This window comes from Rana temporaria, chromosome 9 (assembly GCF_905171775.1).
Source record: "Rana temporaria chromosome 9, aRanTem1.1, whole genome shotgun sequence".
In the NCBI taxonomy this organism is placed as follows: domain Eukaryota; kingdom Metazoa; phylum Chordata; class Amphibia; order Anura; family Ranidae; genus Rana; species Rana temporaria.
The window spans coordinates 95,503,985-95,527,480 of NC_053497.1; the positions used below are offsets into that span (position 1 = coordinate 95,503,985).

At 41.4% G+C, this 23,496-nt stretch overlaps 1 protein-coding gene across 1 annotated transcript in view; it reads left to right on the forward strand.

Annotated features, from left to right (window-relative positions):
* THOC2 (THO complex 2) overlaps positions 1–23,496 on the forward strand; it is a 152,776-nt gene that overhangs the window by 113,444 nt on the left and 15,836 nt on the right. Inside the window, exons 34-38 of the mRNA XM_040323934.1 lie at positions 9,860–9,997; positions 10,685–10,751; positions 12,990–13,138; positions 17,484–17,560; positions 19,695–19,742. Of these exons, the coding sequence (XP_040179868.1) occupies positions 9,860–9,997; positions 10,685–10,751; positions 12,990–13,138; positions 17,484–17,560; positions 19,695–19,722 (459 nt within the window). The 3' untranslated portion in view covers positions 19,723–19,742. The remainder of the gene's footprint in view (positions 1–9,859; positions 9,998–10,684; positions 10,752–12,989; positions 13,139–17,483; positions 17,561–19,694; positions 19,743–23,496) is intronic.

Here is a 23,496-nt window from a genome sequence, read left to right on the forward strand (position 1 = left end):
TGACCCCTCCCCCAGCCAGCCCCCTTTGAATTGGGCCATTTGTGGCCAGTTGTAGTAATTTTAGAGTAATTGAAATGGGGGTAATCTTGGTGAAATCAGATTGGTTCCTCAGGTGCCCCATTTTGTCACTTTTTTGTTTTGTTTTCACCTTTACAAAGTAACTGTTGTCGGGGGCTTGCATACCTGTTGTGTTTTTTTTATTTATTTTTTTTGTATAACCATTTTGGGGGGGTTTTACTTTGATAGTCCATGCAAAACGTCATTATTTTTTTTTCTGTGGATTACTTCAGAGTCCAGTTCTTTTCACTTGGCCAATAGTTGGTCTTGTGTTGTGTACAATTTTTGGAACCTTAGTAGAGATGTAATATACACACCAGTAACACAAGACCAGCTTTATGTCAAGTATTTCTCTCATTGTTGCCCTATCTGTTATTCTTTCCCCTCCTGATTTCCTATCATCTTTACACCTTTATCTGCTTAAAGCTCAATTCCACGTATGGATTTAATAACATAGTTAATTGGTCCACTTTCAACCATTATACTTATGCCAAACCTGTGGGATCCCTATGCAAGATGGAAATGACTGACTGTAGTAGTCTACTACACTGATTGCTACTGTCATCTGGTTCCTGCACAGACACCATTCACAGAATGCCTTACATTTTTCACCTTTTAATAAAAGGTGATTGGACAAGTTTAAGGTGTATTCTATTGCACCTTGCATGTTGCACTTGCCAAGCAAGTGACCACTTGTGTTCACTATGCAGCAGGGCAGCCCCTCAGCATGGTACTTGGAAGATGGTGGTGATTACTGTAGTAGCAAAGACTACTACAGTGATTTCCAGCTTCCACAGGGATTCCTCAGGTATGGCATATACATATCTGCATTAGTCCAAGCTCAACCAAGTTACCGTTATTATCGGCATATAACACGCACCTTCGTTTTAAGAGGGACATTTCAGGATTTATTTTTTTTCAATAAAAAACTTTGAAGTTAAGAAACGGGTCAGTGCCCATCAATGCCCATTTGCAGCTTCAAAATTTCCCATCAATGCCAATCTGTAGCCTTCCCATTGCCATGAATGCAGCCTGATCAATGCCCATCTCAGGGAGGGGGGCGTGATGAGTGCCTCAGATTACGTACAGCGAGAATTTCCTTTTTACTCGGCAGCCTCTTTAATTCAAAATCCCGCCTTCTGGGCCGGCTTCTATGATGGACAGAACGCTGGTCTAATGCCTGCCCAGGAAACGGGACTTCCTATTACCGAGGCCACTGAGTAAACAGGAGATTCTCGCTGTATGTAATCTGAAGGCGCTTGTCCCGTCCTCTTCCCTGTTCTCTCCGAGGCAGCCCAAATTGCAGTATCGGCGTATAACACGCACACACTATTTGCAACTGATTCACAGGGTGAAAAAGTGAGTTTTATACGCCAATAAATACAGTAATTATGATATAGTCTATTACATTACATTACCAAGCTATTCTCGCTATATCGTCTACATTTGAGTTGGTGGTGGGATTTGGTATACAGAGGCAATATTTTATATTTTGATGCACACATGGACAATCATGTAACTGGCTGTTTTTTTAATGCCTATTTAATAGTGTTATCATAATCTTCTTAACTGGTGCGACACAAGTCGGTCCAACTTTAAAAATGCTCACTGCATGCACTACTTTGGGCTTCAGCCCATTGAATATCACTGAAGTCGGATCGCCGTCTTGCATGATCCGACTTTGGCATGCGACTTGTGCTCTGATGATCTTGAGGGAGAGCTCCACGGCAAATATAGAAAAACTGCATATGTTCCCCTCCAAGAGCATACCAGGCCCTTCGGTCTGGTATGGATTTGAGGGGGTCCCCCCAAAATCCACACCAGACCCTTATCCGAGCAGCCTGGCCAGTGAGGAAAGGGGATCGGGATGAGCAAGCCCCCCCCCCCCCCGAACCGTACCACACCGCATGCCCTCAACATTGGGGGGTGAGTGCTTTGGGGCAGGGGGGCCCTGCGCCTCCCAACCCAAAGCACCTTGCCCCCACGTTGATAAGGACAAGGGCCTTTTCCCGCCAACCCTGGCTGTTGGTTGTCGGGGTCTGCGGGCGGGGGGCTTATCGGAATCTGGGAGCACACGGCATTATCACCGCACACACGGCATTACAGCGGGAGATCGTTGTGTCCACATCAGAAGGAGAGAAGAGGGAAGAAGACCGGGAAAGAGTGGGCGGAAGAACCCGGCTGAAGATGACCGAACAGTGGGAGGAGAACCAAAGAAGAGAGGGGAGAAGGCGGCGGAAGAGACCCCCGGAGCTGCCTAATTAATTACTTTAAAAACCTGTGTAGTGTGTTTTATTTTTGCCACTTTTTTCCCCAGGTGAATGGCTAGGGGTACAATGTACCCCCATACTCATTCACATAGGGTGGGGAGCCAGGGACCCCCTTAATAAAGGGGGCTCGCAGACCTCGACAACCAGTGGCCAGGGTTGTTGGGAAGAGGCCCTTGTCCTCGACAAGGTGCTTTGGGGTGGAGCACAGGGCACTCGCTCCCCCCCACCCCCTTTCCTGACCTGCTGGGCTGCATGCTTAGATAAGGGTCTGGTATGGATTTTGGCGGGGACCCCTCAGTGTTTTTTTTTTTTCAAAAGGGGGTTCCTTTAAAATCCATACCAGACCGAAGAGTCTGGTATGCTCTTGGAGGAGGAACCTATGCCGTTTAAAAATAAAAAAATGCAGTGGTGTTCCCCCTTGAGATTCATACCGGACACAGTGCCTGGTATTGTCGGAGATCTAAGTCGTATTCCTGTTCATTGAAGTCGGACACATGGCGGACATCAAGTCGCAGGGCAAAGTCGGATCCAAAGTAGTATGACCGTCATGTCGTACCAATGTGAACTCGGCCTTAGATGCAATTTCTTTTTGGGAGTATCTCCCCAAAAAGGAAAATTTTGAGGATGCTCAAAATCTAATTTGTATGATAGTGCAGATTTCTGGACTTCTGGGTAAATCAGTGAGCCAATCACACAAGCAGGAAATTACATTTCTGGGCAACATTCTTACAACACTGCAGATTGAAAAGGAAACTACATTTTTAATGTCATTCAATTACAATATGACTTGTGTAGCAATTGCTCATGGGATCATATTTTATCCCCCCCCCCCCCCCCACAAAGGTACAGTTACACTTTAACTCCAAACCACCCTAAAACTGCATACAGTTGCATCCAATGGCCACAAGAATAGCTCCCATTGCTCTGTTTATATTCTGTTATTGGCTTTTCAGAAGCCATACATGTAAACTGTGGTGTGATTCAAGAAAAATGGCTAAAATCTAACAGTTATATCCAAATTTGTCCTTTAAACAGTTTGGTTCCCACCGATTTAGTGAAGCGATTAAAACAACACTTCTCTTTTACATGGTCCTCTGACTCTATTCCGTTCTTGGGAATTAAACTTCCACAGAATATAGGCACTTTATACTCGGTTAACTACCCTTGGATATTTCGGAAATTGGAGGGTGACTTGCATACATGGTCGAGATGTGGCCTTTCCTGGCTGAGTAGGACAAATGCCATTAAAATGACATCGTTACTGTGTTTATTATACCCCTTTATTTCCCTTATGTATTTCTATGATTAATGTGATGTGGCTAGTTGCAGAATTCAAAATATATAATCGCCAATCTGTATTAAGTTTTGTTCAGTATGCTCACCAGGATCTTTTTGATTATACTTGGTCAGCCCTCCCTGATCTTGGTGGACCCTAGGATTTCAGACTTGGTTGGTTTGGGTGGATGGAACACTCGTCTCTGGGTTACAGTGGGGGTCTCGCCATGTCCACAGTTTGGTCCCACAGGGGTGGTGTAGGTGGTATCCTCATGGGCACACAAGGTCTGAATTGTAAGTCTAACCAGATCTTCTTTACCATTGGACCCTTGGGGGGTCCATGATCATGGGTGGACCGACATGTCTTCATTATGGGGAGCTTTATGGTTTTCTTTTATACCACTCATCTTTAGTCTTAAATGTATTTGATTAAATGTTTTTATGTCCTTCAAGTTACGGTTTATGTAATTGTATTTCTTTAATTTTTCATATTTATCTTTTGTCAAAACTCAAACATATTGAAAAGAAAAATGGCTAAAAATGTTTAGAGTTTAGAGTTTAATACAGTTTAATCAGTCAGGGCTGTTTCCATATTGTCAGAATAATGAAACGTTCAAAAATGAATGTGGCAGCAAATTCTATCGCAGGTGAACTCGGCTTTTGAAAGGCTGCATTTTTACCTGGTGTGTTGTGTTGGGGCACATGAATATCACAAGAATTACAATTGATGCTGCGCTTGTTTGGAATTGCTGATTATAAGTAATACTTTTTTTTTTTCCCTAGAATGTGTAACTTTGCACATTTTGTATGAAAAAAAGTTGGCAGAAAAATCTGAACTTACCAAGATAATTATGCAAAAAAATGAATCCTCTGCACTTCCTGTCACAAACAGCCTAGGCCGCTTATTGCCTTTCAGATACATCCACATCTTCAGGCTTCTTCCTGCTTGGCGTTCCAGTTTCATTAAACGCTTTCAACTTTTTTGTATTTGTTTTTGTTGTTCACACTTGTGCTATTGAAATGCATGCATAATCCAGTAGAAAGGAGCTGGTGTTGCTAGTAACTATGCGTAAAGCAGAGAACAAACTATGGATTTAAACAAACAATTTATAGTAAAATTTAACTATAGACAAATCATCTTCTAAATCCTTAGTCAGGTATTGCTCTTTATGAAGGTGCATCCACATTTTCTAGAGTGGGAAAATATCTGTGGAGGTTTGGGCATCTTGCATTCTAGATGCTTGAGGAGTAGGCAGTGGTGTCCCAGAGCTACAAACTGTTTAATTTCTTTTTTTTCTTCCTTCTAACCTTGCTGGAAGGGGGAGTTCCCTGACATGAAACTCTACATACATGTTGATATTGGCGTAGAGGCTCTAAATTCTACCCATTGCTGCCATGTCCTTAAAGTTTGTTCTTTAACCACTTAAGACCCGGACCATTATGCAGCTAAAGGACCTTGTCCCTTTTTGCGATTCGGCACTGCGTCGCTTTAACTGACAATAAAAAGGGGACGTGCCCTTAAGTGATTGTGCCCAGCCGTGCCATTCTGCCGACGTATATCGGCGTCAGGCGGTCCTTAAGTGGTTAAGGCCCGCGTCTGATTCTATCGTCCTCTCCAGAGTAGGCATCTAGCTCATTTCACATATCCATTCTCCAATTGAAAGCTTCCCGGTTTTCTTCCAATTCCGGGCTAGAATTGTGTGCGCTGCTACCAAAATATGCACAAGAGCGAGACCAGTACCTGGTTGAATAATAATCCCTGTGGTTTTATGATGTATATTATGAATCTTGGTCCAGAATATCAACGCTTCCGGGCAGTAGTAGAGCTGCACGTTTCTGGGAAAAATGAGAATTGCGATTTTTGCTTAGAACAAAGATCACAATTCTTTAAAATGGTTAATTTTAAAAAGAAAAATCAGCTGTAGACGGCGCTTGGAGAATGCAATGTTTAAACTTTTGTAGAATGGCAACATCCTGAAAAATTATAACCATGGGGGCAATGACATATATTTTTTTTTTTAAACCTGACGTTGCTCATAAACGGCTCTCTTGTACCTTTTTATGACTAAATTGTGTTCATCTGACAAATTTAAATTTTGAGCATGTGGGTTCAGATTAAAAGTTAATTATGGGCTCTCAAAACCTTGAAGAGAAACCCCATTAATGATTCTTTAATACAGCAAGGGGTGGATGATTTTCTCAAAGGGGATGTAACCATACATCCGCCCCTTGCTGTCTTAATACCCATACATCTGCCCCTTTGAAAAAAAGCATCCGCCCCTTGCTGAATTAAATGATTAACCAGCCGCGAGCGGCCTGTTGCTTGCACAGTCTGCTGACTGACGGCAGTTCCGATATCGGCGCCATTTGCGTTCCACACTGGCTGCGTGGAATCGGCAGCGACATGTAAAAATCGCGGGTCATCCCGCGTGGAGATCGCACGGGGGGGGGGGGGAAGAGTTGCAAGCCAAGTGAAGCAGGATATGCACTAAAAAAAGATGTGTAACCCTTTAATCACTGCTCTTTAGCCAAACACTCTGCCTAACGTCTGTAAAAAATAAATAAATAAATTAAATTCTCCAGTTTGAAACATCTGCCTGACTCGTGTACATTTTCACAAATTGGTAAATATTTTAAGGGCCAGTGTCAGCAGATGTTTATTCACTCCAGAACTGTTTTTCTCCATATACAAGTCAAAGGAAATTACAAAGTCAGCTGCAGGTGACATGCACCTTTAATTAATTCTGAATGATCTCTGAAGCTTCCTAAACTGATGTTAAAAGCATGCTGCCTGGGGACATTGGCCTTGCGTCACAAATGCTTCTTGTGATTTGTGTGCCTGGGGAAAAAACCTAAAATTAGCAGTTACTGTACTGTTGAGGAGGGTATCTGAGTTACATTGATATATTCAGGGTAAACAATATATTACAATAATAAGCTCTTGCCTCAGCCAAGCGATGCCAGAAGGGTGTGATCAGCAACTCTTTGACTTCAAGATTTTAGAAATGACGTATAAAGGAATTGGCATTTTGTCTGCTATATAGTCAAATGTTTTTGCAAGTGAAAGCCACTGTGCAGATCAGTTTCTTGCAGTTTGGCAATAATCTTGTTACAAATCTTGGACGGGACTGAGGTGAACAATCCCGGTCTTTGAGATAAGAGAGGAAGCAGTGGCTTTCTATGCATTTCTGCCTTTTTTACCATTACATTTATATAAATATGTAGCATTTTTAATGCTGTTGGCCCATGCTTCACCATGGGTTATTACGATGTGATTCCAAAGGCAAGATCTCCCCTCAGGTGCAGAAACCACCACTGAGGAGTCACAGCTGGAATAACACTTGTGCTCTTTAATTATACAGTGCATTCCTAAAATATTAAGACCTCCTCCACTTTTTCAATTTTGTTATGTTGCAGCCCGATACAGTTGTTTTAAATGATTTTTTTCTCTTCCGTTCATTGATGGACACAGCACTTTAATCTTGACCTTAGGGTTATATCACCACCTTCAGGAGAGTACTAGGGAGAACATGTAAAAACACCAAAGCTGCACAGCACCGCACCCAGGGGGGAGGTCCTACTGGCTATAACTCCTTACACTGCATCCAGCAGCTCCAGTTTTTTTCTGCCTAGTGTAGGACCTGCCTCCCAGTGGGGACCATTGGTCCTGGGGATTTTTTTTTTTCTTTTTGATTCCTGTGATCTGCTATCAACAGCCAGGATAATATAGATCCTGGTAGTCTCCCCAGCCGGCCATCAAACGTGAGCAGACCTTAGCTACGTGCTGGGTTGGCCACAAAATGCTCCATCTGATTCAGGGGTGGCCAGTGAGCTTTATGCTCTGGGGCACACATATGACCGGGCTACTGCTGTCTGTGTCACAGTGTGCCGTAGTTGACAGCCACCCCGTACCACTCAGATGATGGGTCTGTCCGAGGAATGCGTCCAGCAGTTCCCACAGGAGGGGTAAGTATTGTTCCGCCTGCCTCGGCAGGATGGAGCAGCTGGGCATTCCCTGGGAGGACGAATTTGGGGTTTCTCATGCTCCTCTTCTTCTCTCCCCTCCTCCCCATGCTTGGGCCGCTGCGCGACTGAACGGGGGTCTCCATGTCTGACGGGGGGAGGGGAGAGTGGAGACCGAGGGGATTCCAGTGATTCATATTGGCCTCGGCGTCCCTGGTATGCCAACCTAGTTCGGATGGTGGCGGATGTTCCTTGGTGACTACCGATGCGAGAAGGTCCTATACTTCATCCTGCTTTACAGTTGCTGGCTTTAACGGCATGGCTGTTGAAGGTCAGGTGCTAAGGGACCGAGGCCTGTCTGATTCGGTAATCTCCACCATGCTGAGGGCGCGGAAGTCATCTTCTCAGATGATTTATCATCGCACGTGGAAGGCCTACATGTCTGTGTGTGTGGAGATGGGTTTGCGTCCGCAAACATATTCGGTTTCCAGGATCCTGCTATTTTTGCAGCGGGGAGTGGATCAAAAACTTGCCTTGAGCACCATTTAAGGGGCAGATTTTAGCCTTGGCTGGCTTTTTTTTTTTTTTTCAGCGGTCCCTGGCGGCTCATTCATTGGCAAATACGTTTGTGCAAGGGGTTTGACATGTGGCCCCTACATTTCGGCCACTGCTGCCTCCGTGGGATTTAAATCTGGTGCTCTCGGTGCTTCAGAAACCACCGCTTAAGAACATTAGGGAAATCCCCCCCCTATTGAGACACACTCAAAAAGTAGCCTTTCTAGTGGCAATTGCATCTGCCAGGAGGGTTTCTGAGTTGGCGACCTTGTCTTGCAAGTCTCCCTACTTGATCCTCCACAAGGATAAGGTGGTGCTATGCCAGCAGCCTTCATTTCTCCCCAAAGTTGTTTTAGCGTTTCATCTAAATGAGGACATTGTGCTTCCATCCTTGTGTCCTCTGCCGTCGCATCCAAAAGAGGTTGCTTTGCATTCCTTGGACGTGGTCCGGGCTCTGAGAGTCTGTCTGCTACGGCTCCGTTTCAGAGGTCAGATTCAATGTTTGTGTCGGTAGCTGGTCCGAAGAAAGGCCTGGTGGTCTTGTCGGCCACCATTTCTCAGCGGATTAGACAGATTGTGATCCAGGCTTATGCCTTAAAAGGGTGGGCGCCTCCTTTTCCTGTCACGGCAGATTTAACCAGAGCAATTGGTGCCTCCTGGGCTTTTCGACATCAAGCGTCAGTTTCCCAGTGTGTAGGGCGGTGACCTGGTCATCCGTTCACACTTTCACAACATTTTACAAGGTTGATGTGAGCGCATTTGCGGATCCTTCCTTCGGGCCGCAATGTTGAGCAGGCAGCTGTTTAAGGTTGCAACTCCTCCGCTGAGGAGCTCTGGTTGTTATGGCTGGAGTTTTTTTTGTTGCTGTTCCCACCCCTCCTTTTTTTTTACACTGCTTGGGGACGTCCCTAAGGTCAAGATTAAAGTGCTTTCGGTCAATGAACGAAAGGGAAAATAGGATTTTTAGTACTCGCCGTAAAATCCTTTTCTCTGAAGTTAATTGACGGACACAGCACCCACCTCTCCTTTTTCTGTGTGTTCTGCTTTTTGACGAACTGAGCTGCTGGATGCAGTGTGAGGGTTTATAGCCATTAGGACCGCCCCCTGGGCGATGCTTTGCTGTTTTTACATGTTCCCTCTTCATCTCCAGGATCTTCTACTGTGAGACATTGGAATCGCCGCTTTACCTGTCTGGGGATTTTTACAAAAATAAATAAATATATATATATATATATATATATATATATATATATATATATATATATATATATATATATATATATATATCAGGTGGTTAGGTACTGCGCTGGCCTTCTTGATATCTTTGTGAGTGAACAGGTTTTTTTCTGCCTCATTTAATTCTAAGTTGAAGGGCATGACACATATTATATATTCTGTGTTTAGTTCACCCAGATTACACAGATTGATATTTAAATTTTTTTTTTTTTTTTTTAACAAGCTTTCTCCATTGATTAATAAAGTAGCTCAGTGCAAAATGTTCAAGCTTTAAGATCAACATCAAACTTCTCTCTGAACTCAGAATGACTGCACTGCTGTTGGAAAAACAAGGAGATGTTTTGACAGGGAACACAGAAATCGCTCTAATGACATAATTTTTTTTATTTTTTGGGGGTTTTAACAGATGGGCTGGACAAAAAAACAAAATGTTTTTAGATAGATGTCTTGACTTGTGTATCGTGTGTAAGGCTGTAATTTTGTAATGTCTCTCCATTTAACAGCACTACACAAACCACACTACACCACCAACATCCAAGAGCAAAGAGAAAGAGGTAGAGAAGAAAGAGATTGACAAAACAAGAGAGAGGTCTCGGGAAAGAGAGAAAAAGGAAGAAAAAGAAAGGAAAGAAAAGAAAAGGGTTTGTGTAATTTTATGTTTGCCGTTGTAACGTGAACACTAAGGTTACATTCACACCAGTGTTTTAGTACCTGTGCGAATAGTAGTGGCAGGAATCTGATTCCTGCTGTGACTCTGAGGCTAGGTGCGGCCGCCGGCCCTGTTCAATATGACAGGTCGTTGGCCATGTTCACTATGACGTTGGCAGCCGCAGCTATTCATGGCTCTCTGCACAGTCAGCGCTTGCCTGCAGGCGTACGCAAAGCTGCGGCCGCCGGGAACCTGTCATTGTTAACGGTGCCCGCAGCCGCCCTTAGCCACTGAGGGCCACAGCAGGAATCGGATTCCCGTCACTACTATTCTCACCGACCCTAATGGCCGGTGTGAATGTAGCCCAAGGGGTCTATTAAAGTTGCATATATATATATATATATATATATATATATATATACACACACACACACCGCTTTCACCCAGGATACACACATTTTTCTTATTGTACTCTTTTGGAAAATGTATGCAGAATGTGGTGCGACCAAAGTTTCTGAGATGTATTGGAATTGAATTGGCCTACCAGAAGCTACCCAAAATGGAAAAATTTCATTTAGATGAACTCATTATTTGAATTCGTAGCACTAAACCCAAATATATATTTAAAAATTATGCCTGTTGTAATCTGTATATTTTTTTTCCTTTTGTTCTGCAAAAGGATCACTCAAATAGTGAACGTGAAGTGACCCAAGACACAAAGAGACGCAAAGAAGAAAACGGAACAAGTGAGTGTACTTCAATTTTGGGACTTTACAGTCTGTTGGGCCAGGATGGGCTGCAATTCTTCCACAGCACTGTGGCCAATTCAAAACTGCAATAAGTTTTTATGTTGCATGTCTTTCCTTTTTAATTAAACTATTTTGATAAATATATAAAACCGCCCACTGGATGATTCTGAATAATGCATGTCCCGCCCACATATGTAAACGGCGTTCAAACCCCATGTGAGGTATCACCACATGCGTTGGCGCAAAAGCAACAATTCTAGCCCAAGACCTCCTCTGTAACTCTAAACTGGTAACCTGTATAAAAAATTAAAGCGTCACCTATGGAGATTTTTAGGTATCAAAGTTTGGCACCATTCCACGAGTGTGCAATTTTAAAGCGTGACATGTTGGGTATCTATTTACTCGGCGTAAAACATGTTTCACACTATTAAAAAAATTGGGCTAACTTTACTATTTATTATATATTTTTTAAATCCTGAAACTCAAACCCTCCCCCCCCTTCCCCAAAAAATTTGTTTAAAAAAAAATTGCTGCGCAAATACCATGTGACATATAAAGTTACAACTACTGGCATTGTATTCCCTAGGGTCTATGCTAAAAAAACGTATTTAATATTTGGGGGTTCTGAGTAATTTTCAAGAAAAAAAAAAAGATTTTTACACATTTGAGCGAAGTGCCATAATTGGCCCCGATGGGAAATGGTTAATGCATTCTATGCATTAAGATAACAAAAAAACTGCCTGTGTGCAGCCCCCCTTAATACTTGCCTGAGTCTCAATCCAGCAATTTTTCAGGAGACACTCGACTGCCCTGGACTCTCCCTCCTCATTGGCTGAGACATCAGCGTGGTGCCATTGGCTCCTACTGCTATGATTAAAAGTCAGTAAGCCAATGAGGAGACGGAGGGGGCTGGGCCGAGCCACAGCGCCGATACCGAAGTGACAAACTGAGCGCCGGCTCAGCTTGGATGCCCCCCTAGCAAGCTGCTTGCTGTGGGGGGCAGAGGGGAGAGGCCAGGAGCGCCAGCGAGGGACCCAAGAAGAGGAGGATCGGGGCCGCTCTGTGCAAAACCACTGCAACAGAGCAGGCAAGTATAACATGTTTGTTATTTAATTGAGAAAAAAAAAAATAGACTTTTTATTATCACTTTAGGGTTAAAAAAAAAAAAAACCTTATGTTCAGCTTCCCCCCCAGCACCCCCTAAATACTTGCTCAGCCCTGACCAGAATGACACGGCTGGGCAAATGGGCATATATATACGTCCCCTTTTATTTGCCACCTTGTGGTCGCGCACTCGACCGCTGGTGTCCCGCAATCGGGTCACAGATTTGTGAGTGATCTGTGAGTGTAAACACATCTCCCAGTTCTTCCTAGTGACTTGTCACTGATCGTCTGTTCCCTGTCATCAGGAACAGCCATCAGTGACGTGTCACTCGTAGCCACACCCCCCTAACAGTTAGAATCACTCTCTAGGACACAAATAACCACTTCAGCTACAGGTTAACCCCTTCACTGCCAGTGACATTTTTACAGTAATCCGTGTATTTTTATAGCCCTGGTCGCTGTAAAAATTACACTGGTCCCAAAAATGTCAAAAGTGTCCGATGTGTCTGCCATAATGTTGCAGTCATGATAAAAATCACTGATCGCCGCCATTACTAGTAAAAAAAAAATCTATAAAAATGCCATCAAACTATCCCCTATTTTGTAAACGCTATAATTTTCAATGAATGATTATTGCGATTTTTATTTGTTTTTAACCAAAAATATGTAGAAGAATACGTATCGGCCTAAACTGAGGATATATATAAATTATATATTTTTTTTGGGGGGGGGAGGGATATTTATTATAGCAAAAAGTTAAAAATATATATATTTTTTTTTTCAAAATTGTCGCTCTATTTTTGTTTATAGCGCAAAAAATAAAAACTGCAGAGGTGATCAAATACCACCAAAAGAAAGCTCTGTTTGGGGGGAGAAGGACGCCAATTTTGTTTGCCAGCCACGTCGCACGACCTCGCAATTGTCGGTTAAAACGACACAGTGCTGAATTGCAAAAAGTGGCCTGGTCTTTGGTCAGCCGAATGGTCCTGGGGTTAAGTGGTTAAATGCAAAGTATCAGCTCTTGGTATCTGCAGTAGATTTTCTAAAGTGTAATTGATTTCTTTTTTTTTTAATTTTTTTTATTGGGTGCAAAAAAGTGTAATTGATTTCTAATGCAAGCTGCTTTTTTAGGTGGCTCTTCGAAACATAGTAAAAGTGAGAGTCCATCAGATTCTCCACACTCAAATGAAAAAGACCGAAACAAATCAAAATCTTCAAATAAGGAAAAAGGGGAGCTTATGAAAGACAAGATGGAAAAAAGTTCTTCTAGCAGCAAGAAGGTATATATCCTAAGTTTTGCATTATAGGAAATGATATGTAACTGCTGGAGGAGGTTTCTGCCTGCATTACTGAACTAAGCTGAACGTATCGTGCTGGTGTCCCTGTATGACTCCAACTGAATGCTAGTTTTTTTGAGGCAGTCTTTCATATCTCATAAACTGTGTTCACACAGATGACCCTTAAAGTGGAACTACACCGCATCTGAGCATGACAAGCAAAAAAACACTATTTAATTTTTAATATTCAAAGAAAAATCCCCTATCCATCCATTTCTCCATGCTTTATTTTCCTGAGAAAACCCTTTTGAAACGCACCTTTAGCATTTCTGGCCATGGCCTTCAGGGCAGATGATTAATGTAGCAGTTTTAGAATCCACCTGCCTTTAGCTCAAGCAAAAAATTTAAGGCTTCATGCACATTTTACCTTAATGCCTGTTTTTTTTTTTTTCCCCTGCCACTAAACGACCCTTAATTTAACTTGGGTGTTCATGCACACATATGTGTTTACAGGAGTTTAAAGATGGGGTATTTAGACGTAGAACAAAAAAAAGCCATCAATTGCGTGTTCTGAAGAGGAACGCTCGGACTAAAAAAAGAAAAACGTGCATTAATGATAGGCGCATTTATACAGGTTAATACATTCTAATGACTGGATAAATTATTATTCTGGCCAATAGAATGCATCAACGTCGAACCCATGAATGTGCATGCAAAAATGTGGCATTTACCAAGAATTTTTTTCTGCTGCTCTTCTCCTGCAGGAGAAATGGCATCTAAAAGAATACAATGTGCACGTGGCCTTAAACAAGTAGACATGATATGTTCCTATCTATTTACTAACGCTAACAGCAAAAGGATTAAAAATAGTCAGTGTTGATTGAGAGAGTGATTTTCTTTCTTTTAATCTCTGCAACGTTTCTGTTCAAAAGCATAATCGGCTTTAGCCGTATACATAGGTTTTTCGTTTGCAAACCCTTTTTGTTGTAGAACATGCATGGAGTATTTGTGTAATGAAACGAGACATATCAGTGACAACAAAAATCGCATTCTTTTATGATCACATTTTAAAACATTAGATCTAAAAGTAACCTGCTTTAACTCGTCCCATTTCTTTATTACATAATCCCTTCCATTTTGCGTCTGAAATAGATCTCGTATGATCCTATAAACTTTTTTTTTTTTTTTTTGAGGGGGATTTAAGTACAACTCAAGGTAAACTATCCCTGATCACTTTTTCGTGTACTCTTGAGAATTTTTACTGCTCATCACGAAAATAACCTGTTAACTATCATATACGGTTTTATAGAAGTCTTCAGTGTTTGCAATACCTATTGGCTATGCTGCACTCAATAAAGAAACCTATGAAAACATGGAACCACTGTTGAAGCACATCCAGTACACCTGTGACGATCTAAAAGTAGTAGCTATGCTGCTTGGAATGCAGTTTGGATTCTGTGTCTGTATGAGATGTACAGTGGTTATAGAAAATAATCCCCCCCCCCCCCCTAAAACTATATTTTGTTGCTTTGTAGCCTGAAATTAACACACACAGTTTTGTGTTTTATCCAGCTGTACAAAAGGATCACCCCTCTCTTAAAAATGACATCTAGCTAATCACTTTCTCAATTGCACACATAGCCATTTGACCTTCAACTGTCTCAGCTGTGGTCATTTTGATTAGCTCAGCATTAAAGAGCTTTCATGCCGCATTTCCGTGGTAGTGCAACTGAAGCAAACGATCAACTATCAGTGGCAGAGCACTGTTAAGAGCTCTCCATGGGCATCGCTCCAAGCTGGATGATAGAGCCAGGGGCAGTACTAACCACTTAACCAGTGTGCTGCCCATCCCTCCAACACCTTTTTTTCTGCCCGTCTTGCACATTGTTGGGTATTCTTTACAAAGTGAAACTTCACCTCAGCTCTAGGGAAAAGGAGTGTGACTGCACTTGCAAAGTGCACCGTCTATTTGCATTTAGTAAATCGGCCACACTGTATCATGGTATCACAATATCAAATATCAGATCATAAATAAAAGGGTTGTAAAGTTTGCTAAGCACTAGTTGGTATTTTACAGTTTGGGGTAAAATTACCCTTTCAGCACAGGGTCACTTGTATAGAATTTTATATACCTGCTAAAAGTCCCATACTTACCTTTCCAGCAGCCTATCGGTTGAAATGCCACCTCTTTGCTGCTTGCCAGCCACTTCTGGTGTCATGTAGTGTAATGATACATAAGTTGGTGCAGGAAACCACAGTGTGTAAGTTAGGGTAGGTATTTTACACACCAAAAAGTGTGAAATGCATTTACCTGCCGGCAAGAAGTGTGCATTTACCTGCCAGCAAGAAGTGAACAGGCAGCCAGAAAATTGGGTATAGTGACTCTACTTTTGACAGGCACAGTGCATCCGGAAAGTATTCACATTGTTTCACTTTTTCCACATTTTGTTATGTTGCAGCCTAATTCCAAAAAGGATTAAATGCATTTATTTTCCTCAAAATTCTACAAACTATACCCCATAATGACAACATGAAAGAAGTTTGTTTGAAATCTTTGCAAATCTATTAAAAATAAAAAAAATAAAAAAAAATTGCATGAACACAAGTATTCACAGCCTTTGCCATGACACTCAAAGTTGAGCTCAGGTGCATCATGTTTCCACTGATTATCCTTTGATGTTTTTATAATTTGATTGGAGTCCACCTGTGGTAAATTCAGTTGATTGGACATAATTTGGAAAGGCACACACCTGTCTTCATAAGGTCCAATAGCAGTGCATGTCAGAGCGCAAAACAAGCCATGAAGTGTAAGGAATTGTTTGTAGACCTCCGAGACAGGATTGTATTGAGGCGCAGATCTGGGGAAAGATGCAGAAAAATGTCTGCAGCGTTGAAGGTCCCAATGAGCACAGTGGTCTCCATTATCCGTTTTAATAGAAGAAGTTTGGAACCACGAGGACTCTGCCTAGAGCGGCCCGCCTGGCCAAACTGAGCGTTTAAGGGAGAAGGTCCTTAGTCAGGTAGGTGACCAAGAACCCTAGGGTCACTGACCGAGCTCCAGTGTTTCTCTGCGGAGAGAGGAAAACCTTCCAGAGCCCAGACTTGATCTCTGGAGACATCTGAAAATGGCTGTGCACTGGTGTCCCATCCAACCTGGTGGAGCTTGAGAGGTCCTGCAAAGAATAATGGGAGAAACTGCCCAAAAATAGGTGCGACAAGCTTGTAGCATCATACTCAAGACTTGAGGCTGGAATTTGTTGAAGTACCTTTGGCACCAAGGCTGTGAATACTTGTATGCCTGGGGTTTATTTTATTTTTATTTTTTAATCAATTTGTAAAGCTTTCAAACAAACTTCTTTCACGTTGTCATTATGGGGTATTTTGTAGAATTTTGAGGAAAATAATGAATTTAATCCATTGTTGGAATTGGGCTGTAACGTAACAAACTGTAGAAAAAAAGAAAGCAATGTGAATACTTTCCGGATGTACTGTATGTAATTCTATACAAGTGAACCTGTGCTTAACTTTAAGCAATATGTCACAGAAGGTGACCTGTATTATCTCACAGAAGGTGTGGGTAGGTGCGTGGTTCGCCTTTTTCTCATTACTCTAGGGCAGTGGTTCTCAACATTCTAGTGCCGTGACCCCTTGATAAAATTTCCCAAGTTGTGGGGACCCCTAACAGTAAAATTATTTCCATTGTGTGGGTTGTCAGCACCCAAGGCATGACAAGGATTTTCCGCCCCTAACCCATGGATGTTTAGCGCTCCCTGAGTCCCTTCCACTTATACAGTATTAAAAAACCTTATGGTACATTTTAGGATGTACCACTCTCCCTTTGCTCTCTTTACTTTCCCTTTTATCTCTCTCACCTATGCCAAAATCTGAGGTCTCCTCCAGCCCCTCCCACTTCACATCCCTCACCAGTTAGCTGACCTCTAGTCTGTGTCCCCCAACCATGCTGTGAACTAAATGGGCGGCTGCGAAGGGGCTCAGTGGGCGGCCACGGGCTCCAGCAACAGCCCAGCTAGGTGGCCACAGGCTCCAGGGACAGCCCGGCTGGGTGGCTGCAAAAAAGCTGGGAGAGTGGTGTGGGCTTCAGGAACAGCCCAGGATTTGGTGACCCCTGGCAAATCATCATTTGACCCCCGAAGGGGTCCCGACACCCAGGTTGAGAACCACTTCTCTAGGGGATTAAAGCATGAGTTTTTCTTTAGTTTCCACCAAGTGAAGCTCATGAGCTTGGAAGTTTAAAATAATGTTATATTCCTAATACTGCTAGTTCTGTTCAGCTTCCAGATCAAAGTGTGAATAAAGCAAATAATAACTTTTTATTTCTTCCTAATAGGAATCTAGACATGACAAGGAAAAATCTGAGAAAAAGGAAAAACGTGATAGCGCAGGAGGAAAGGAGGAAAAAAAACAATATCCTTTCATGTTAATGACTCTGGATGCTGCTGGGCTCACAAACTGAGACCATGTTCCATTGATTTACCCAAAGTTCAATTGTTCATTAGTATGTGTGTGGGGGATATGGATCATTTCCCCTGGCTTGCACGGCAAAGCAACATACAAAGCATTTTTTGCTGTTTATTGCAAATAGAACATTTTTCATTTTTATCGTAGTAGTTTTTGGAACGGAGTTGCCAGGAAATTGATAAATGTCTAACCCCAAGGATGTGTGTAGCAATTCCAGTCAAGTGTGTAGAGCACAAACCAAAATCAATCAAACCTATTATATTCTGCAGTGTTTGCACCAGCCCCACCACGGATTTGATCTTTGTAATTGCAACTGCTTTACATAGCAAGGATGCTGGATTTGCTATAAATTATAAGTGTGTACAGTGCCTGGAAATGGGCTATTTTTTTTTGGGAATAATGTGACGGCTTTAAGCATGGCTTGAAATAATTTGCAAACAAATTAGGGAAGAGATACAGAAATGTTTTTAGTTAACTGATTTATTTATTTTTTTACTTTTGTAATATAGTGTGAAAAATGTTGGGCCTTCCCTGACTCCATTACGTATTCTCAGAAGGTGAAGACAATGGTTGGCTAGTTTTTTCTGCCCAGTCTTCTTTTTTTTTTTGGCCTGCATCAGAAAGAATGTCCTACTTCACAGGCCAGACATAGATGGTCAACTGATGCAAGCATTCATAGTTGAAAGATGTTTTATTAGAAGAAAGATCTTCTTCAGTGGCTGGATCATGCATACATGACTGGCTGTTATCTGAGAGAATTCTTGGTATAGCTTGTGACTATGTTTTTACCTATTGGATACCAACTATTCTAACATCTTTGATCATTAATACTGCTTGTGAACTGAATGATAGATGAGATTTTATTGTAGACGCTTGTTCTTGTGCAGAACAACTAGCCTTCTCAGCAAAGCTGTCTTCATTTCTTGGCCCAGTCAACCACACATCCCTTTGTTCTCCCGTTGAAATTTATAAGCTGCTAGCAGAGCAGGGTTATAGACGAAAAGCTGTCTCATCAATGCTGGATAGTGAAACATTTATCTGTCCTCCAGGTCTTTACCAAAGCACTTGGAGTGACACTGTTTTCCTATTATCTTCACAAATCTCTCAGTAGCAAGCTTTCCAAAAGGTCAATAAACCTTGCATTGACCCTGGAAAATGATCTTCTCGTGGAAAGTAGTGCTTAAAGTGGTTCCTAAAGCCTTAAGGTATTTCACCTTAATGCATTCTGTGCATTAAGGCGAAGAACTTTCTGTGCTGCAAAATCCACCCCCTTCCATTTTTGAGTCCGATTTGATCCAGCGACGTGCACAGTCTCTCTGCTGTCTCCCAGGGCAGATTGATAGCAGTGATAGCCATTGGTTTTCACTGCTGTCAATCTAATGCTGTAATGGTCAGGGCTGAGCTGCCTATTCTGTGTCAATAGATGCAGGCGAAGGCTCGGGAGTGAGCATGCATGTGCAGCTTTCCATGGGGGCACTTGCCGACGAGGAGGAGCCATTGCACAGAGCTGTTAAGTATGAAATGTTTGGTATTTTAATTTAAAAAAAAATATTTATATTTATCTGTCTATAGAAATATCCATCTATAGCGGGTCTAGAAATACATTTCTAAAAGGTGCTATTGACATGACATTTTCACCACATGCCGGTGACACCCCATGTAATCCATGCATACAAAGAAAGCAAAACAAATAAAGTTCAGAAATAAGGTTATGTGTAATAAAATAAAAGTATAGCTAATAAATAGGAATGAATGGGGCCTGCAGCACACATGTGCAATATAAAGGGGACCTGGCTGAGACCGCATCAGAGGAAATATTGCTGGATTAGGGCTGAAAGTACGCATTTTCTTAGGTGCACTACACTTATAATGGTGGGGAATTTATTAATGGATAACTTAACCTAAGGTTTAGTTCTATTGAGTTACTAAAGCGACCCAGGAAACAATTTTAGTTGCTTCCACCAAGTATTAACCTATATTTCCTGTGTACTACTTTAACAGTGTTTACTTTTTATAATTGTTTATTCAATATAACTACATTTTAATGCACCCATTTATTTTCTTTAACTATTGTTTTTACCCATAAATCTTCAGATAAACACAGATAATGAATTCCGGCAGTATCAAGGTACAGTTGCCTGTTTTGAGTTGAAATATTGAGCATGTGAGATTATTTTACCATTGCTTTGGAGCTGTAGGACACTCCTTGTTTTACGATATGACTGAAAATTCACACTGCCTCTGATTCACTGTTTTCTGTAGAGAACATGGATGGATGAAACCATCTTGACTTGCTGTAAGAATATATTGTGTGGTGCGGCGGTGTAAATGCATATCTAAACTGGGTTTATTTATATGTTTGTTCAATTCTTCTATGTTGGCAAAACATAAGGAACAAGCCACAGTTACTGCCAGTGTACTTGATATCACTGGTGTTCTGCTGGATCTACAGTGTTCACCTTGCTATCTCATTAATTATTGATCCTTTTTGTAACTACACAGTTAAGCAATTACAGACACTCTGACATTCTTTTTTATGATGAGACAAGTATAGACGCAAGAATCTGAACACAAATTTTCCCACAAGTTATAAGGCATACATAGAAAAAAGATTTCCAAAACTTGGAAAAAAACACTGCGCTGAAACAAAACGTAAATGCTGCCAGTACCAAAAAATTGTAGATACAAATTCAAGGATATGTTAAAAAATGAGGTACGGCGCAAAAACAATATAAATGATAAACCTGATGGTGACACCAAAGTGAAAAGAAATATGAATTAACAAACGAAACCTCAATGAGAGGTTATATTAAACATACGTATGCAAAAAAAGTGAAGTGGGTGCAAACGTCATAAACATAAATAGAGGAAATAGTGATATTGATTCATATAATCCAAGTTCATAAGTGTAAAATAAAAAGTGAATGAAAAAAGTCCAGAGAAAAATCCCAAGTGTAAACAAGTGAATCCAAAGTCTTCTTATCCTTATTAATTTGACATCAAAAGAAAAAAAGGAACTTCCTTCCACCAAATAGACACCCGAGTGGTATGGGGATGTAGTCTCCTTACCCTTTAGTATGACCACAGGCACAGCGGTCAATCAGAGCCCAGGGTGTTCATAGTCTCCCAAAAAGACTTCCAGCTGGATCTGATTCTTACACACTGGATCAGGCATTCATGAGCATCTCAAAAGATAAAACAAAAGAGCCCCATAGTGTTGACTGCGATAAAATGTGTTTAATAAAAGTGGTAATGCACTTACAGGAGTAGATGTATTGTGCACGTACAAATTCTCACTGTGGCACATAATTGTGAAGTGGAAGGAAAATCGTACATGATTTTAATTTTTTTTTACAAATTAATATGTGAAAAGTGTGGCGTGCATTTGTATTCAGCCCCCAAAGTCAACTTTTACTGCGATTACATCTGCAAGTCTTTTTGCACATCCAGAGAGTGACATTTTTTCCCATTCTTCTTTGCAAAATAGCTCAAGCTCTGTCAGATTGGATGGAGAGTGTCTGTGAACAGCAAAGTCTTGCCGCAGATTCTCAATTGGATTGGGCCATTATAACACATGAATATGCTTTTATCTAAACCATTCCATTGTAGCTCTAGCTGTATTCTTAGTGTCGTTTCCCTACTGCAAGGGGAACCTCCGCCCCAGTCTAAAGTCTTTTGCAGACTCGAACATGTTTTCTTCTAAGATTGCCCTGTATTTGACTCCATCCATCTCCCCATCAACTCTGACCAGCTTCCCTGTTGAAGAAAAGCCTCCCCCACAACTTGATGCTGCCACCACTATGTTTCACAGTAGGGATGGTATGTCCAGGGTTATATGCAATGTTTCTGCGACACATAGCGTTTTTCTTTTAGGCCAAAAAGTAACATTTTGATCTCATCTGACCACCTTCTTCCATATGTTGACTGTGTCCCCCACATGGCTTTTTATAAACTGCAAACGTGACTTCTCATGGCTTCTCCCCCCCCCCCCCCCCCCCATTCTTCCATAAAGACCAGATTTGTGGAGTGCACGACTAATAGCTGTCCTGTGGACAGATTATCCCACCTGAGCTGTGGATCTCTGCAGCTCCTCATAGTTATCATGGGCTTCTTGGCTGCTTCTCTGATGAATGTTCTCTTTGCCCAGCCTGTCAGTTTAGGTGGACAGTCATGTCTTGGTAGGTTTGCAGTTGTGCCATACTCTAACCATTTTTTCATGATGGATTGAACAGCGTTCCCTGAAAAAGCTTGGAGTATTTTTTTTTTAAAATCCTAACCCTGCTTTAAACTTCTCCATAACTTTATCCCTGACCTATCTGGTGTCTTCCTTGGCCTATATGATGCGGTTTGTTCACTAAGGTTCTCTAACAAACCTCTCACTGCCTCACAGAACAGCTGTATATTTTATACTGAGATTAAATTACACACAGGTGGACTCTACTTACTAATTTAGTGACTTCTAAAGGCAATTAATTAAATTAGATTTTAGTTAGGGGTGTCAGCGTAAAGGGGGCTGAATACAAATGCACTCCACATTTTTCAGATATTTACTTGTAAAAAAATAAAACGTTTATAATTTTCACAATTATTTCACAATTATGTGCCACTTTGTGTTGGTCTTTCACATAAAATCCCAATAAAATTGATTTATGTTTTTGGTTGTAACATAACAAAATGTGGAAAATTTCAAGGGGTATGAATACGTTTTCAAGGCACTGTATATACACCTTGAACCAAAAAAGGAAACTGTGCTAATACAGCCCTAATAACATGCATTGAATGTATGTTAGTAAGGTGGTATTGGGCCATTTCCTTTTTTGGTTCAAGATAAATAAAAATATAGCATGTACAATTAAGTCATATTTTAATTTATTAACCACCTACCGCCCGGCCTATAGCAAAATGATGGCCGGGCAGTGGTTCAGTTTTCCTTACTGGACATCATATGACGTCCAGCAGAATAATAGCCGGCGAACCCTGCAATTGCAGCAGATGATTGGTAAATATAAAGTCACTCCCATTCACATTCACTGTGCCCATGGGGCACAAACCGTTATTTCTTCAGAAGAACAAAAGGTATACCGTTACAACAAAGTTTGTTTAAATTCTTGCAATGTACATAGATCACCCAGATGGGAATGTGTTTTTTTTTTTTTTCTCCTAAGCAAAAGTGGAATTAACTCTTTAATGTGTGTGTGTGTATAGGGTGGGAACATCTCTGAGGCTAAGGGTAATGTAGTATGGTCATTGTTTTAGAACATTGTTATATGGTAGACTTTTGTTTAAACTTGGAAAAGTAAATTGGTGTCTTTTGTAGTCAAGTTGCTTTTTTCTGGCATTGGAGGTGATCATATAACACATGGGGCCTTATTTGTTAAAGTGTCTAAATGAATTGGATATGGCCATGGCAGGCAATACTTTCTCCCTTTCAGTGTCTCAATGTGAGAACAAAAAGAATAATCTTCTATCTGGTTGCTATGGGTATTAGGAACAGCTGTTCTTTAATTTTGATGTAATCATCTGGTGTGTGTTGGGTATGCTCATTTTGTAGTTGTCTTGTGCATTCCGTGCAAAGGCATCCATCAAATTAAACCTTGATTTAGGTGTTGCATGTGGCTGGTTTTTACTAGACTGTCTTTGTAGTGCATTCAGTTACATTTATGCATTGCACCTGTTCATTGTACAGGCTGCAGGGCACAGTTCATATATTATTATTGCTACAAGCCGCTGCAAAAGCCCATTAAACCATATTTGCTTATCCAAGAGAATTGCTTACTGAGAGTACGCTCATGATCACAGGCCATAAATAATAATGTTATATGTTTGTGAATGTTCAGGTAGATTTGCAGATTTAATTAATTGAAAATAAGTGCTCACTAAAT